This window comes from Carlito syrichta, unplaced genomic scaffold (genome assembly GCF_000164805.1).
Source record: "Carlito syrichta isolate Samal-C Ts95f unplaced genomic scaffold, Tarsius_syrichta-2.0.1 Scaffold316198, whole genome shotgun sequence".
Classification (NCBI taxonomy): Eukaryota; Metazoa; Chordata; class Mammalia; order Primates; family Tarsiidae; genus Carlito; species Carlito syrichta.
Genome location: NW_007260294.1, coordinates 145,305 through 162,538, shown reverse-complemented (window position 1 = coordinate 162,538; position 17,234 = coordinate 145,305). Strand labels below are relative to the sequence as shown.

The window sequence follows — 17,234 nt, the reverse complement described above, 5'->3', positions numbered from 1 at the left end:
TAAATCAAAAAATCAGCCGGGCGTGGTAGCGCATGCCTGTCATTCCGGCTACTCGGAAGGCTGAGGCGGAAGGATCGCCGGAGCCCAGCAGGCGAGGCTGCGGTGGCCGGGAGCGGCCACTGCACTCCAGTCTGGGCGACAGTGAGACTCTGACTCAAAAAAAAAAAAAAACCACCAAAGTCATCCAAATGAACCTGTGTCAACATTCCTGCCTCTCCTATTTCTAATTCCAAGTCCTAGGCCAGCCAGTCTTGGCTCTTGCCCAGCTGGAAGAATGTGTCGTGGCTGCAGTATGAACAAAGCACCAAGCAGACCTGCTCCTGGTGTGCTTCCCGTGGTCTGGGGAGGGAGGCAGAAAGATTCACGTAGAGGAATGGTTGTACCAGATAATGGATCTCAAATATCAGGCAAAGGGTTTCCAATTTTATCTTGCAGGCACAAGGATTTGATTACAGTGTCATGGTGGAGGCATCGATTGGGAAAATTAGTCTGGTCATGGTGAGTGGATTAGGGTGGAGAAGAGAGATGTTGGAGAGAGAAAGGTCTGCACAAGGGCTAATGCAATAACCCAGGCTTAAGCACTAAAGGACAGAGCTAGGGTGATAAATGGGGAAGAATGAGCCAATTGAATATAACGAAGATAATGAACTAAGGCAGTGGCCCTCAACCTTTTTGGCGTCAGGGACTGGTTTCATGGAAGACAACTTTTCCATGGACTGGGCTTGGGGGAGGGTGGTTTGGGGTTGATTCAAGTGCATAGTATTTATTGTGTGCTTCATTTCTTTTGTTATTACATTGTAATATATAATGAAATAATTACACAACTCATCATAAAAAAGAGGCATGGATAAAATGGTAGATAAAATAAGGGGCAGGCCACGCATTAAGTAAAGTAAGTGTTGGATTTGGACTTAAAGCCTGCCGCTAGATGCAGCTGTGCAGTTGAAGTGCATCAACTCACTTGCCACTCACTGACAGGATTTTTTTTCCTTTTGAGTTGGAGTCTCACTCTGTTTCTCAGGCTGGAGTACAGTGGCACACTCAGGGCCACAGCTTCAACCTGCTGGGCTCAGGCGATCTGCCTGCCCCAACCTTCCAGCTTGCTGGAACTACAGGCATGCACCACCGTCCTCGGCTCATTTTTCTTGATTTATTGTAGAGATGAGGTTTCTCCAAGTTGCCCAGGCTGGTCTTGAACCCGTGGGCTCAGGCAATCCTCTCACCTTGGCCTCTCAAAGTGCTAGGATTTTAGGTATAAGCCACTGCGCCCAGCCACTGACAGGGTTTTTGATGTGAGTCTGCACGCAATTGATTTATGATGAATTCTGTGCAGTAAAACCTCACCGCTCATGCTAATCTGTATTTGCAGCTGCTCCCCAGCACTAGTATCACTGCTTCACTCAGCTTCACCTCAAATAAGCAGTCGTTAAACTCTCCCAAGGAGTGTGCAACCTAGATCCCACGCATGTGCAGTGCACAACAGGGTTTGTGCTCCTGTAAGAATCTAAAGTGCTGTTGATCTGACAGCAGGTGGAGATAAGGCGATTTTTACTTTGAAAATTTCCAAACATATCCAGGAATATAGAGGATGGTGTACAAACCCAGTATATTATCACCAAGCTTGAAAACGATCCACATTTTGCTTCCTTTTTATTGTTGTTGTTGGAATTATGTTGTATCTTTCAAATGTTAGAAAAATTCACCCCAGGAGGTTAAGTATATGCATTTCCGTTTTCTCTTTTGTTCTATTGTAAAAGGAATTGATGTCTGCTCATTTCTCTTTATTTCTGTGTTTTCACTCTTTGTGCATTGATGCTTGCTGTTGTGTCTCTTGTGGCCTGTTTTAGGCATAGTTTGTTTCCATGCAGAAATATGTTTGTGTTTCTGTTCTCATTTGAGGCAGAGTGAAAACTCTTGTAGACTAAGGAAAGTCTAACCGACACCAAATAGCTGGAGAAGGAAATTGAATTTTGGTGTGTGTATGTGTGTGTGGATGTTGAACTACCAGATTTGCTGGGGTGCAGGTGGATGAGCCATACTCCCAAATGCTCCCAGGGGTCTGAATTCTAGCTGGGGCTTCCCCATGGGTTAGCTTGTTTGGGGTGGTATCCTAAGGCAACCTATGGACTAAGGGGTCACTGGGAATTGGAGTAGTTAGGGATGTTCCAGGTTTTAGGTAACTATCACTAAAATAAGGACATTTTATGAGAGGAGGAAATGGTTTGGGGAAGTTGTGAAGCAAGGTGATGAATGTAGGTTTAGGTATTTTCAATATGTGGAATAGAGGAAATGTCAACTTGGCAGAGTTTTGCAAACTGCAGCTCATGGCTAGAGATAAAGAACTGGGGGCCATCTCAATTTGGTAAGAACTGGGGCTGTGAGAACAGATGAAAGTGCCAGGAATGAGACAAAAGGAAAGAGAGGCCAAAGACCACACTCTGGAATGTCCGCAGTTAGAGATGAGAATGGCGAGAACATGACATAGGGGCTAGCTGACTTTCAGAAAGGTATTGGGGAAGTAGAGCTGTAACTCAGGCTGTGGGCCTGGGTACTTGAGAATACACGAGATTATTCCTTTAATTGATACCAAAAGGTCAAGGCAGGAACAAGGGCAGTGGATTTGACAACAGTCATTACTGATTCTGAAGGGCAGGGAGGAGTTAGTCCAGACTTCACGGAGGCAGGAATGGTTATTGTGGCAGAGGCCAGACCCTGAGAGAGCTGCAGAGCTCGCCTGCAGGAAGGAAAGAAGCAGTTGGGAAAGACAAAAGTTGTGCTTTTGCCTTTCACCTTCTGGGAGGGAGGAAATTTGGGCATGTTTGAAGGCAGAAGGAAATGAAGAAACTGGGAAAAACTATGGAGGAGGGAGAGAAGCAGGGATGGCCTTGGACAGGCCAAGAGCCCTTTTCTTCCACAAGGCAAGAAGACCTTCAAGAGGAAGCAGGGAGGAACGGGTTCTGCAGAGCCTGTGTGGGTCGATTGGGGATTAGAGAACACTGGAGGGAGTTTGTCCAGCTTCTCTGGGCTATGCAGGAGAGAGTCAGCCAGAAAGAACTGTATTAACTCCTCTCTTCATTATCAGAAGTACTGGGAAAACAAGTCAGTGGTTTAACAGAATGTACAGATCTCAAGCAAGACATTTGAATGTAAGTCTGAGCACTATTCACAGTCGCAGACACCTGACTTTTTGATTCCTGTTCAGATCGTCTCCACCACTTTCTGGTTATGGTAACTCTTGAAGGGGACTGTACTTTAGCAGCATTTCATATTGTGTCTATAATCTCTTATTACTACCAGCAAAGTCCTGGGAGACGGGCTTTACCTCTGAAATGTGAGCATGTAGAAGAGAAAAGGACTCAGCAACAATTCTGGGAGGACCCTCCAACACTCCATGGGTTTGGATATCCTAACAAACCTTTCTGTGTGTACGCCTGACAAAGGCCCTTGTCCTGAAGTCACAGTGAATTAATCCCATACAAGAGGGAAAATTAAAGCAGGAAGCTTGAGGTTCTGCACATTCTCCTTGGCATCAAGGAAACCTTCACACGTATACAGTACCAAGGGACATACAACAGGCCAATTGATGTCTTAGATTTTTGCTGTCCCAGCACGGCATTAAGCATTTCTGTTGTCTCAGCAGTGTTCCAATAACATGTAGTGTACTGTGCAAACCTATTGTGGGAGTCATTACATAGCAGTGGTGACTTGATTAAAAGAAGTTCTAATGCTTCCATGACAATCTTTTGACATCTGCTTTAGTTAAGGCTCTGAGCAAAATACACCTCTTAGGGTCAGTCTATCAAATGAGTAGATTAATTTATTCTCCATATTTGAAATTCGTTGTTTGAAAAGAGTTCACAATTTGAAAACCTTTCAGCAATGGTCCAAAATCCACCAACATGTAGCACATTTATAAGTCAACTCAAGATGTCCATAAAAGGGCAATGAAAGATTATTGGCCAGGAAAAGAGAGGAGAATCCATAAAGACCTTAGGTTATACTTTCTATAATGCCCACAAATGCATGGTCTGCCTGTAGTTTACCTTTAACTTTTGTTCTATTTTTTTCAAATGAGTACTCCCTCATTTAGCTCTAGGCACAGTTTGTTGAGCATATCTTATCTACACATAAATGGACCTTTGTAAAACTATTCAGGGTAAAGGCTAGGGCACAGTCATTTGTGTTCTTTTTAAAATTAATATGCCACTTGGCACTCATAAGCTCAAATAATGTCAATGGCCCAAATGTCATGGCACATATTTGACATTGCTATCAAGAATAAATGGAGTCTTAACATCTTTGCTTAATCAAAGTTTTTTAAACAAATGACTCAACAGTTAAGGTTATATTCAATGGCTTTCAAGTTGTAGCAACGCTGACAGCTCATAATGCACTAAAATAACCTTTGATTTAGTGGATTTGCTCTAAAGCAGGGGTCAGCAAACTAGCCAGGTTACCAAATTTGGTCTACCATCTGTTTTTTGAAAAAAAAAAATTAATTTTAAAATAATTCAATAATTGAATAGAAATAATTGAAAACAATCCAGTAATTCAAGTAGATTCACAGAAAGTTGCTAAGACAGTAGGGCCCTGTGTATCTTTTACCGAGTCTTCTCCAATAACTACCTTTCACATAATGTGCACTATCAAACCAGGAAATTGACACCAGTAAGTATGTATGTATATTTCTATGGAGTTTTATCATGTGTAGATTCATACAGCCACCACTGATACAAACCATTCCATCACAATAAAAGTCTCTCTCTCTCTCTCACACACATACACACACTCACACACATACACTCCTCCCTGTCCCCCACCATTCTTAAGCCCTGGCCAACGTTCAATTGTTTCCATTTCTTATTTTGTCATTTCAAAAATGTTATATAGGTGGAATAATACATGTGACATTTTTGAGATTGCTTTTTTTCACTCAGCATAATGCCTTTGAGATCCATGCAAATTGTGTCTATCAATAGTTCATTCTTTTTTATTTCTGAGATGTATTCTAATGCACAGATGTACTATAGCTAACTATTCATCTAGTATAGGACATTTTGGTGGATTCCAGTTTTTGGCTATTACATATAGTTGCTATGAACAAACGTGTACAAGTTCTTGTGTGAACATAAGTTTTCATCTGTTTGTGATAAGTGCCAGGAGTGCAAGTGTTGGGTCATATGATAAGTATATGCTTAGAATTATTTTCCAGGGTAGCTGTTCCATTTTATATTCCCAGAAGAAGCGTATGAGCAATCCAATTTTCTACATCCCTGTGAGCATTTGGTGTTGACACTAATCTTTATTTTAGTCATTCTAATAGGAGGGTGGTGGGTCTTATCATGATTTTAATTTGTATTTCCCAGATGGATAGTGATGTTGAACATCTTTTTGTGTGTTAGTCATTTATCTTCTTTGGTGAAATATCTCTTCATGTTTTTTGTCCTTTTTTTTTTAAAGAAAAAAAATTGGATTGTTTGTGTTTTTACTATTATGGTTTGCAAGTTCTTTATATCTTCTAGATACAAGTTCTTTGTCAGATATGTGGTTTGCAAATATTTTCTCCCAGGCTGTAGCTTGTCTTTTCATCTTCATCAGGTCTTTCATGGAGCAAATTTTCAAATTTTGATAAAGTTCAATTTATCAATTTTTTCTTTTATGAATCATGTTTTTGGTGTCAAGGATAAAAAAAAAGCCTTTGCTTAGCCTAGATCCCAAAGAATGTCTTTTATTTTTTTCCCTATAAGTTTTGTATTTTACATTTAAATCTATGATCCACACTCTGGTTTCTTTTCAGATTGTATCAATCTTTTGCACTTTTAAAATCTATGATCCATCTAAAGTTTTCTTTAAGGTGTGAGGTAGAGATTCATATTTTTGCCTTTTGCACCTTTGTGAAAATCGGTTGACATCTGTGTGGAGCTATTTCTGGCTCTGTGTTTTTTTCTACAGATCTAGGTGTCTGTCCCTCCATCAGTATCACACTGTCTTGATTATCATAGTCTTGAGTAGAATGATTCCTTTCATTTTTCTTTTTCAAAATTGTTTTAGCTACTCTAGTTCCTTTGCCATTCCATATAATTTAAAAATTATCTTATATATAGTTATAAGAAAAATCTTGCTGGGATTAGGCGCAAATTGCTGCCAAGCAATAGAACTAAGCACAGGCATTCTGGACCTGAGATCTTCCTCCTGCTCCAGTAAGCTGGTGGCTTTGCTTCAGGTAGTGAAGTTGGGCACAAATTTCCCCCCAAAGTAGTAGCTATAATTTTTCAGGTAAAATTGAGATACTGGAGGCTAGTTGTACTCTCAAATATATCATTGCTATTGAACTAGCAAGGCCTGTTGGACCTTTCCCATCTTGTTAATGCTCCAGTTTGATCTAACTCACAACAACATTGAGACGCTGGACCACCAAATCACCATGTTTTCAAGGACTCAATTTCAAAAGCAGAACAGTATAGTACATTCATAGCTGCTTTTCCCCCAGTGTACTTGGTGGCTGCATCAGCTCGGGGCAATGTCATGCTGGCAAAAGGTCTAAGTGTGCTGACTGTCATTAAGTCTTTAAAGCAGTGATTTCCCTTTCTATTTTTGTCTTTTTACCATTATGGTTTGAAAGTTCTTTATATCTTATAGATATAAATTCTCTGTCAGATATGTGGTTTGCAAATATTTTCTCCCAGGAGTCTAAATTGTTTATGCTGGACCACCAGGGAGAGTCAGAGACAGTTTGGGGAGTGATCTACATATTCCATTATCACCCCTCTACATGTGACAGTCTTTGAAAGGGAGAATTCCACAAGACTCTGCTAGCTTCCCTTCCCCACTATGGAGCATGTTCAAACACCTTTTCCACCACAGAAACACAGACCATACACCACATAGCTGAGAATGTGTGAAGCCAGGAGCAGCACATTGCAAATGGGTGCCAGGCCACACAAGCCACCAGGAGGGCGGGGAGCCTGTTGTGATGGGAGCAACTGGAAAAGACATCTAATCGTCGGCCAATTTTTCTCCTTTAGCCTGTTGCTCCAGGATCAGGACCTGAACCCTGACTACCTCTCTTGTGGCAGTGGTGACACCTCTCAGCATCCAGAAAGAACAAGGACCCATGTACAGCACCATATTTTACCCCTTTCTTCTCCCATGTACAGCACCATACTTTACCCCGAAGTCTCTGGTACCTTCTGTCACTCCTGCAGCCACTTCTTGTCCTTGTTGCTGGCTAAACCAGCTATGGCAGGGGCCGGGGTGGTGAGCATGATGCTCTGCATTTTCAGGCAAGGCCTTGCATTCACTTTTGCCCTCGAACACTGCAACTGCTAGAGGCTTCCCCAAGTGACCTAACATCTGCAGATGTTCTTATTGCTAATACCATTTATTTTGATTCAGCACTTCTTGATTCAGCAGCAATAGACACACTTCCTTTCTGCTAGGGCCACAGGAATTACTAACCCCTAGTCATAAAAATGTCCCCTTCCTCTGCCTGAGGAGTAACAAGTAAGGTACCCTCTGGACAGCCTGTTTCAATACCACCTCTAGTGGCTAAGGCCCTAAACATAGCTCAACCCCTGTTCACGAATAGCTAGGTCAGTGGGCACCCTTAGTCTCCCCCAATCCTCACCTTATACCCATCACTTAGGGGAGAGCATTTGATACCAGATCCCAAGGAGTCTTACATTCCAGAACCAGCCCACGTTCCTTTTCCAGAAAAGCATGGCTATAGGTCAGCATCCCATCCTTGCTGCCAAAACTATTGGGTCTAGGATTTCATTTTCCCCTACTTACACACCAGTAAGTTAGCCGTCATGGTCTCATGAATGCTGACGGAAGACACAAGACTCTGGGTGAGAGGCACAGGACTGTCACCCATGGCACAGCATACAGAATGAACACTAGCACATTGGCACCAGTGCCCTTGTTTCCAGTTCCACAGGGACAGTGCGGAGGCCTGAATGGACACAAATGCACAGTGGGTTTGTGTTGCAGCTCAGTTGAACACTGAGTGTGAGGAGCCCTCTACTCTTACAGCAAGCAGTTAAGCTCCTTGACTTCAAGGGTTGCTGCTTATGCCACTGCCGAGACAGCGCAGGTGAAACGGTCAGCAGGACCTTGCAATCTTGCCACACCCAGCAAGGCATGTGGGCGCCAAGAGGCCCAAGAGAATAGACTGTCTCTTCCAACAATTATGCTGTGGCTCTGTTCACTCTTTCATGCATCTATGCTCAACCTGTTGTAAACTGCAGCTTCATGCAACCTGGGCCTCGGGACAATAAATACTGAATGGGATGAGACAGGTGGCTAAGAGATGACAGCCTGATCAAGAGTGTCATCAAATTGCAGTTTCAAAGACTAAGGGGAATTCCTTCAAAAGTTCAGTCACCACTCAGTCTGTCAGCTACCTGTCAGTCTATAAGTGGAACCGAGAGCTGAGGAAATGACTCTAGCTCACCTTTCTTTAAGAACTATGACTACTGCCAGTTCCTAAAGATTTACAATGTAGCCTAGAGACAGCACTTTTGTCTTTCTAGAAATAAATATACTATTCTGGTGAGAAAGTTATAACAACTGACAAAGCAATACAATGCTGCTAAGGAGAATGAGTAATGATGTCTGTAGCACAGTGCTGAAACTGCTACTTAGCCTAAGAGCCGAGCACATGAAAATTTTTCCCTATTTCAGCCTTAAAACACCCCTAAAGTTTGTATTATCATTTGATATTTAGAATCCAAGATTTTACTCTTCAGAGATATACTAACTATAACTTTCAAAATTATGACCAAATTTTAATAAGTCTCAGATTTGAGTTCATAACAGGTAAGTGACAACTATTTGAGAACAAAAATGAGATCAGTGACTGTAATAAACAGCAACATTTAAGGAACAATTCGCATATGGGCATTGGTCGTTAAGCTTCAGACCTATACAATGCAAGGCACGAACAAAACAGTATGACTCAAGCGATTATTACAAGCAGACGCCATGAGGTGCAGCTGTGGCCAGGAGCTCGCGTATGTGCTTGGAGGGGCAAATGTGCTTTGGGAACTGATAAGGGAAGAATAAAAAAGGGACAGAGAAACAGGCAGTTTTATTCACATGGCATAAAAATTCTTTCCTTTCCTAAGTAATTTTACAAAACATCCTTAAAGTTCTTGTTCTGTGTGTTCCTATTAGATTTCAAGGAAAAACCATACCATTTTTCTCCTGCCGTGATGAAAAGAAAATGAGCATTGAGGTTATAATGTTTTAACACTGTCATGCAGTGTTTTTGGGTTTACCACTGGGGTCTAAAAGGCTCAGTAAGTGGACTAGTGTAAAAATGTTAGGCACTAATCAATTATATATAAGAACCAAATTGATCCCATCACATTGGAGGGATTTAATTTGAAGAAAATCAGCTTCCAGACTTGGTTAAAACAAAGTCTACAATGTAATGAGACAAAATGGAAGTAGTTTAAGTAATAAATGTTTAATCAAAGAATTTTACATATTATTAACAGCATTCATTTGGCCAAACATCTACACGTTTGTAGAATCCTACTGTATATAAAGTGGGAATGTATCAAGTATAGACTATGAAAGTGCAAATAACAAGTCAAGGTTAGATTAACTTTTTTTACATTATAAAATCAACTTGTTTACAAAATAGGCTTTGCCAAACTTTATTACTGAATTGTAAAGTCAATGACTGTGTCGTTTTTAAAATATGTACCAAGGAAATACAAATTGGATAATGATCATTTTTCATGCTCAGGAGAGAACAGCACAGAAACAAAGGAGACTGCACAAGGTGCAAGGAACCCAGAACCCACCATGTATGCTATCTTCACAAAGAGCACGTTCTCACCTTACTGCAGCTGTGCAAGACGCTGCAATGTGATGCAAAGGCTTTCTGCTGAAAATTACAACTTGGTCTAAAAACTTATTGGTGTTGGTATTTTTAATCCAAAATAAATTTGTAAAAAAATCCTTTAATGGACTATTTCAGTTCCATATACAGTAATACACTGTAGACAAAGATAATATTTCCCCCCACTAACTTTAATAGGGATTGATCTCAATGTTTCTGATGACAGGAGAAAAGGTAACGTGGACCTTTGATCTCCACGGCAGAGGAGCAATTCCCAGTTTGTCCCAGGGAAGCCCGGGGGGAGTGAAATACTCTAACATAATGTTCTAGCCATATGAATTTGAAGTACAAGAATATTTCAAAAGCAGGGCTTGGAAATAAATGAACCAAAATGTACTCACAACTCCTGTGGATATTGATACTAATATAACCTCTTACCCAGCCCAGGACTTGCCTGTACAAACTCGGCACTGAAATTTTGGCATCTGTAGATTTTTAGTAACAACCTGGTGAAACATTAAATGGAGTGTTGCGCTTATCTATTCTGTTTATGTTATGCTAGTTTTGATTATATGTAAGTAAAACAGCCATTCCAACAGTTTACTCTAGTTTTAATTACACACTGTACCATTCATTGCATCTTAATTACAACTAAGACCAGTATTTTCTTTACAGTAAGACACTGATAACTAGGAAGTTGATTTTTTTCAACACTAAACAGTAATCACACAGTAAATGAGTATTGTGCAATAGAACAAACACATGTCAGCATCTGATAGTTAGGCAAACAAACAGATTGAACATTTAATTGTTATATTTACTGTAAAGGCAAGGCCATGGGTGGTTTTATGGAGGTCTTTGCAATTCATAGCATAGTTACTTCAGAAGAGACTGAAATTTGAATTACTCACTTATTTAACTGGCAACTATCCATTTAGGTTAGGCAAAGGCACAGTAACATGTTGCGCAGGATGTTTTATTGAATTTTTTAATAATTGTGGGATTCACTATAACTCATGAAAACACTTTTTTCTATATTATAAAACACTTACCATTAAAAGTAATTGCACCCATTAGTAATTAGAATGCACTGTAAAACCGTGAAAACAAAGAACTATGATTGCACTTCCAATAAAGTGTCTCTTAAAATACAGCACCGCCGTTGCTAATCAACTGTATTTTAATATTAAACTGTTTTTAGCAGCAGCATTAGGTTTAGTTAACTTAAGCTACAGGCTACATTTATTTAAATGCAGTCTCCATGACAACAAAACCCCCTTACATTCTGGAACATCATTGCTACTCAGTGGCACCTTTTACTCCTAGAACGTGGATACTGCTCTGGCACTCTAGGACACTGCACACCTAAGTGCCTTGTTAGTCAGCGCACGAGTCAGAGTTTGGCACAATTGGATTGTGAATAGACATGTAAAGAAATCTTTGATTCATGTGAAAATTAAAACTAATTACACTGTAGTAGATGCAGCACTAAAGAGAAGCTTTGGATGCCTCAATTGATACTGCTCAGACTAAAAGGAAGGAAGAAAGTTATGGAAGAGCACAAAGAGAAAGAGGACACACATGTTATTAGGTCTGTCCAAGGTGAACTAAAAATCAAGAAACTTTTTTTTTTTTTAAAGGATTAGGGAGTAAGCCTTTAATGTAAATGTTCAATTTAAGTATTGTCAACCCTAGGCTAAACAGAGGACTTTATTTTCTTAGAATCTGGAATGCAACCTATTTATGTCATTTTTGTTTGTTTTTCTTGCTCTTCTTTTTGTCAGCAAAAAGGGGAAAAACTACCCAATTAAATACAAAAGAAGTTCCCTATACAGTTAAAATAGGAAACGAAGCTACCATTCAAGGGAATTCCTGTGTATTCAATCCTAACGTTAGTGGTTTATAACTGAGTTGGAATTAAGTGAATCAAAGTCTCTCCAGTATACTCCACCTAGCATACCATCTGTACCTGCGATTTGTTTAGAGTCCAGATGTGTGCACTTTACACTAAATGTACTTGTTCAAGCCAGTCACTTGAGGTTTGAGATGTCTGACTTGAAACATCTAAACCATCCCCTTTGCTGGCTGCCTCATTACCAGTATCACCAGCTTGAGACGCTGCTTCCCCAGCCAGAATATTTTCTTCCAAAGAATTCTCTTCTATCTGGGTTCCTCTACCTTCACTGACACTAGCATCTTCAAATATTGAGTCTTCTTCTGGTGACACCAGTTCCATTTCTCTCACACCTTCTGACCCATCTTTGACACAAGAGAGCTGGGAATCTGCACCGATTTCTGTAGTTGCTGGAGGAATTAGGGCAATACTCTGAGGGTTCATGTCATGAAACCAAGCCATGATGTTGCCAAGAAGATTGTCATCAATGTTGGGGTCCTGGTCAGCAGAGTCAGGGTCACTAGATGAGGGACAGAAATCACTTCTTGCCTCACTGAGAGGGTGTGAACTCACAGTGTCAGTTGAAAATGGGTCACTTTCTGTTCCTAGTCTCATGAGACTATCACCAAGTTCCAAGAGCTCAGAGCTGCTCAATGCAGCTCTAGGGCTATCTGTATTTCTGGGGACTGAGTCTAACCTGGAAGGTAAGGAAGTGCCTATTGCTCCTAGAGAAGCTCCATTACTGAGGAAGTCTCTAGTTTCTTCTTCATCAATGGTCAGCCCGGACTCTTGCAGTGATAACTGTATTGCGAGAAGTATATTGGGATCATCTTCATCCAAGGAACTGAGAGCCTGAGGTAACAGAAAGTAAAGCCACCTTGAAATCTGACTGAAGAAAAAAACATTCAGCCCAACCAGGTGTGCCATTCTTCCTTTACCAAACAGATAATTAACATTAGTATTTATATAGAAGAATTATTTCATCTACTCAAATCTTACTATAATTTCTCCTTGCCCATGCATGGTAAAGGAAAAAACTCACCTTAAGATAAATCTGACATACAGAAATCTCTTCCCATAGCACATCTTTTAATCAAAGATTTTAGGACAGAAGAAAAAGGAAAGCAATAAAAGTAAAAATAGGGAACCAGACTAAAGAGAGGAAGAACAAAAGCAAGGGCAGAGAGACTACTTAGGAAGGCTACCTGCAGAGAGTCCTGGTTTTCAGAGCGGCTGGCTGGGGTGGAGTCACGCAGGGAGGAGCTGTGCAGCACACTCATGGACGTGGAGCTCACCACAGACGGGCCAGGCCGACGGCTGCTGCTACCTTCCGGGTTATCTGTGTCAGAGAAAAGTTAGTGACAAGATCGGTTTTGTTTCCCCGCACATCTTGCTACTTAAATTGGCAATTTTACTTTCGCTGCTGGTGAAAACCTGTGTTCACACGTTCATGTAATCTTTTTGAGAATTTTTTCATCCATATCTATCTCACCATGAGCGATAATATATATCCAACACTATCACTTCAAGTCTGTAGTGTTTTTACATTGTTTGCTTACACTTTATATGATTCTCTTCATAAATGCAAAGTACCACTATTGATTCTTTTTTTCTTAAGCAATAACATAAAGGTGTTTTCATTTTCAGATTTCTTAAAATTAAAGAATCTGGGAATTATAAGAGCCTGAAGAGTAAATCTTTTGTTCCACTGATCCTGACATTATAGTTTGAAGATTTTCAGTCAATAATTTAAAAGTTGAACAATTAAAATAATTTATGTCTAATTGTAGAAATTCTCTCTCTTGTAAATAATATCTACAGGAAAATAAGACTAGGAGAAAAATATTCCATGAACACATTAACAGTATCAATATTACAGCCTTACTGAATACTCACTAGATGCTTAAGTGCCTTACATGCATTATCTAGTTTAATGCTCATAGTGAGCATATGAGGTGGCACTATTACCATGGCTTCTTTTGAATGTGGAAGCAATCTCAGAAAGGTTAAGTGACTTGACTAAAGTTACACAGCTAATACATAGCAGAGGTGGAGTCAGGAACCCAGGTCTGTCTGACTCCACATCCCATGTTCTTAAGCTCCTGGTTTTCTGTATCCTGTGACAACAGAAACACTTGCATATCTATTGTCTATCTAAATTATAAGCTCTTTCATAAATCTTTACATAAGTCAGTTTTAAAAATTCAGGAAAACTAAGAAATTAAAAGAGCTTACCTAAAGTGCTTTCACTTGGCTCATTAGGGTTTGGAAGATTACAGAGCAGACTGTGCACATCTCCTCGACGACGATGTTGTCTATGTCTCCTCCGATACTGAAATTCAGCATATTCCTGCATAAACCAAAGGTTATAAAATACAGGAGAGCATGCAATTTTTAAAATGCAAATAAAACAAACTACATACTTTTTTCCCTAGGGGAAAAAGTTTGTGATTTTTAATACACAGATTATAAAATCACCTGGCTTTATTAAAAAAAGAAACTTCAAGTTTTGCCATGCCAAGGAAATGGAAAGGGTAAAATGGAAAAAGAAAATGCTCAGATAGTCATTATAAACTGTCTGGATAAATTGGGAATACTTGCAAGCCCCATTATAGATTATGTCTGAACCTTATCTCATATACCTGGTGATTTCAAGGGTCATGTTATCTAATATTATAAATAATACCACAATCATTTTACTAATATAAGTTAAGCTCTCCTTAGTGGTGGATTTTAAAAAGTGGCTGTAACATTAAAAAAAAAAAAAAAAAAAAAGAACAAAAACAACAAAAAAGAACACACTGTTAAGTACTTGCCAAATTGTTGGATTTTTTTTGAGCTGCAGTCTCACTCTGTTGCCCAGGCTGGAGTGCAGTGGCAGGATCATGACAATCTAGGCTCCTGGCAGCCTCGACCTGGGCTCAGACGGTCGTTCCTCTTCAGTCTCCTGAGTAGCTGGGACTACAGGCATGCGATGCACTACCATGCCTGGCTAATTTTTATTTTTATTTTTTCGTAGAGACGAGGTCTCACTATGTTGCCCAGGTTAGTCTTGAACTCCTGGGCTCAAGCAATCTGCTTGCCTTGGCCTCCCAAAGTGCTGGGATTACAGGTGTGAACTACCATGCCCAACTAGGTTTTCTATTCTTTGGGACTACTAAATACCATACTCACAAATCAAATGGCTAGATTAAAAGAAAATGGTTAGGTTAGCTTCAAAATAAGATATCTGATTTCCTTCCTATATTAGCCAATATGTAGTGTTATCTACAACACAGGCAGGGGAAGTGTTTTCTATTTGGCACATGGGATGAACACAGACTTAGGCAGATGTCCTGAGTCTATTTTACATTTGTGGCAACAGTTTAAAGTGTGTTTGCTATCACCAGAGGCTACAACTGGGGACTACCTGCCATTACCTGGGTATAAAAAGAACTTTTCCAGATTTCAGTGAGAGAAGAAAAGAAAATGGACAAGAGGCCAGAGTGCATGACACCAACATAAAAAGGCTATTTTTGAGAATCATTACAGAATATTTCCGTGATCAACATCCGTAATAAGATGCTCAAGGTTTATGATTACCCCAGTTATCCTAGAATATGCTAATAGTGCAAGTACTAGGAATAAGTGAAGACATTTTATATCACAGTACAACTTCAATATCACATCACACTAGTTAAATTTACATAAATTCCCTCATTTATCTAAGTAGTTGAACTCTTAATAAGAAATGAGAGGTATCCTACCAGGTTAGAAAACAATGAATGAGAGATACTTCAAGTGCCCTGAGGAATTATGTTGTTTTTCTAGTTTCTTGCTGAGCTGGGGCATCGCTTCCTCTTCTCCTAGAGGCCCATTATCTCAAACCAAATGATTGCTTATGTATCATCATGGCTCAATGGATCACCGAGGACCACATTTCTTAGACAAAGATGGTGTGAACAATGTATCTCAATTCAAGGTTTATATTTAGGGAGAACTTGCTTAGTTTATAAGTTTGATAATGGTACAAAGTTATTATGAACTACATAAACTATTACTGACTACAGGCTATACATATGTCCAATTTAAGAAAACTAAATGGTTTAAAAATGAGTATAAAAGAAACATTATATTTCTTGTATTATTCTGACAGAAAACTCTCCCATAGCATTCTCTCACAATGCAACAGGTGTAAAAAAATTGTTTTCATAAAATTAAATTGATCTGAAAGTTTCCAAGGATTTCTAAGATCTTCAAGTATGATAAGGCTTTAGCCAGGATGCTCCAAATGGTTTGAGAGTGTGAAGGCTACAGAGAAGATGGAAAAAACTCTAGGAATTTTAGGGGAAAAGGTGCTAGTTTTTTTTTTTAAATGATAGCATCAGTTTTGTCAGGGACTTAATCTTCCCAGAACATCCATGAAGTATTATCATACACATTTTAAAGATGAGAAATCAAGGAAGAACATAACCTAAGGTCTCATAAGTTTCAGAGTTAGAACCTGAACTCAGGTGTCCTTCAGATTTAAAACTTTGCTCTCTACATTAAGTCTCATTGCCTTAAAAGTGGCACAAAATAAATATCTATGTTTGTCAATGACTCATTCAATTTAACTAAAGAATAGGAATTAATGTCATTGAAAAATTATAAATTCAACCTAAAAGTCTACTGGAGTTTGGTAATCTTATCTTCTTCCCAAAGTGTATACTAAAGCAAAGAGTTGTTTTTAAAAAACATAATTTTGGCAGTTTTTCGATAACCATACATACACAGAATCTGGAAGTCTCATGGTGTGGTAATTCTTTAGATTTGGAATAAAGTTTACATAAAAGCTTAGTGGTTCAATGTGTCAAAGACTTTTTTTTTTTTTTTTGAGTTGGAGTCTCACTCGGTTGCCCAGACTGGAGTGCAGTGGCCGCTCCCGGCCACCACAGCCTCGCCTGCTGGGCTCCAACGATCCTTCCGCCTCAGCCTTCCGAGTAGCCAGAATTACAGGCATGTGCTATCACGCCCGGCTGATTTTTTGATTTATTGTAGATATGAGGTCTCGCCAAGTTGCCCAGGCAGGTCTCGAACCCGTGGGCTCAGGCAATCCACTCACCTCAGCCTCCCAAAGGCGTGGGATTATAGGCTGAGCCACCGAGCCCGGCGTCAAAGACTTTAAAAAAAACAAAGTAAATGAAATAATTTTTGTCAAATTTGTCAATTCATAAAAAATAAATTTAAGTGACAGTCATATTAGCAGGACTTCAGTATTTCAGGATTCCTAAAGTTATTGTCAGAGCCAGAACCACAAATTAATCTATACATGATTATGAATACACTGATAAGCGCTTTATTTTTGCTAAATTGTGTTTCTACTCTTTTTTTTTTTTTTTTTTGAGTTGGGGTCTCACTCTGTCACGTAAGCTGGAGTACAATGGCACGATCACAGCTTGCTGCAGTTTTGACCTCCTGGACTCAGGAGATCCTTCTTCCTTAGCCTCTAAAGTAGCAGAGACTACA

The 17,234-nt window shown here is 39.7% G+C and overlaps 1 protein-coding gene across 2 annotated transcripts in view; it reads right to left on the bottom strand.

Annotated features, from left to right (window-relative positions):
- Nucleotides 1-9,453: 9,453 nt before the first annotated feature.
- Nucleotides 9,454-17,234, bottom strand: part of ANKIB1 (ankyrin repeat and IBR domain containing 1) — a 112,094-nt gene continuing 104,313 nt past the window's right edge. Inside the window, exons 17-19 of one of the 2 annotated variants that reach the window (XM_008073838.1) lie at nucleotides 13,983-14,097; nucleotides 12,953-13,086; nucleotides 9,454-12,599 (exon numbers count right to left, since the gene is read on the bottom strand). In XM_008073838.1, the coding sequence (XP_008072029.1) occupies nucleotides 11,856-12,599; nucleotides 12,953-13,086; nucleotides 13,983-14,097 (993 nt within the window). In that variant the 3' untranslated portion in view covers nucleotides 9,454-11,855. The remainder of the gene's footprint in view (nucleotides 12,600-12,952; nucleotides 13,087-13,982; nucleotides 14,098-17,234) is intronic. The other variant, XM_008073839.2, reaches the window with a different exon arrangement.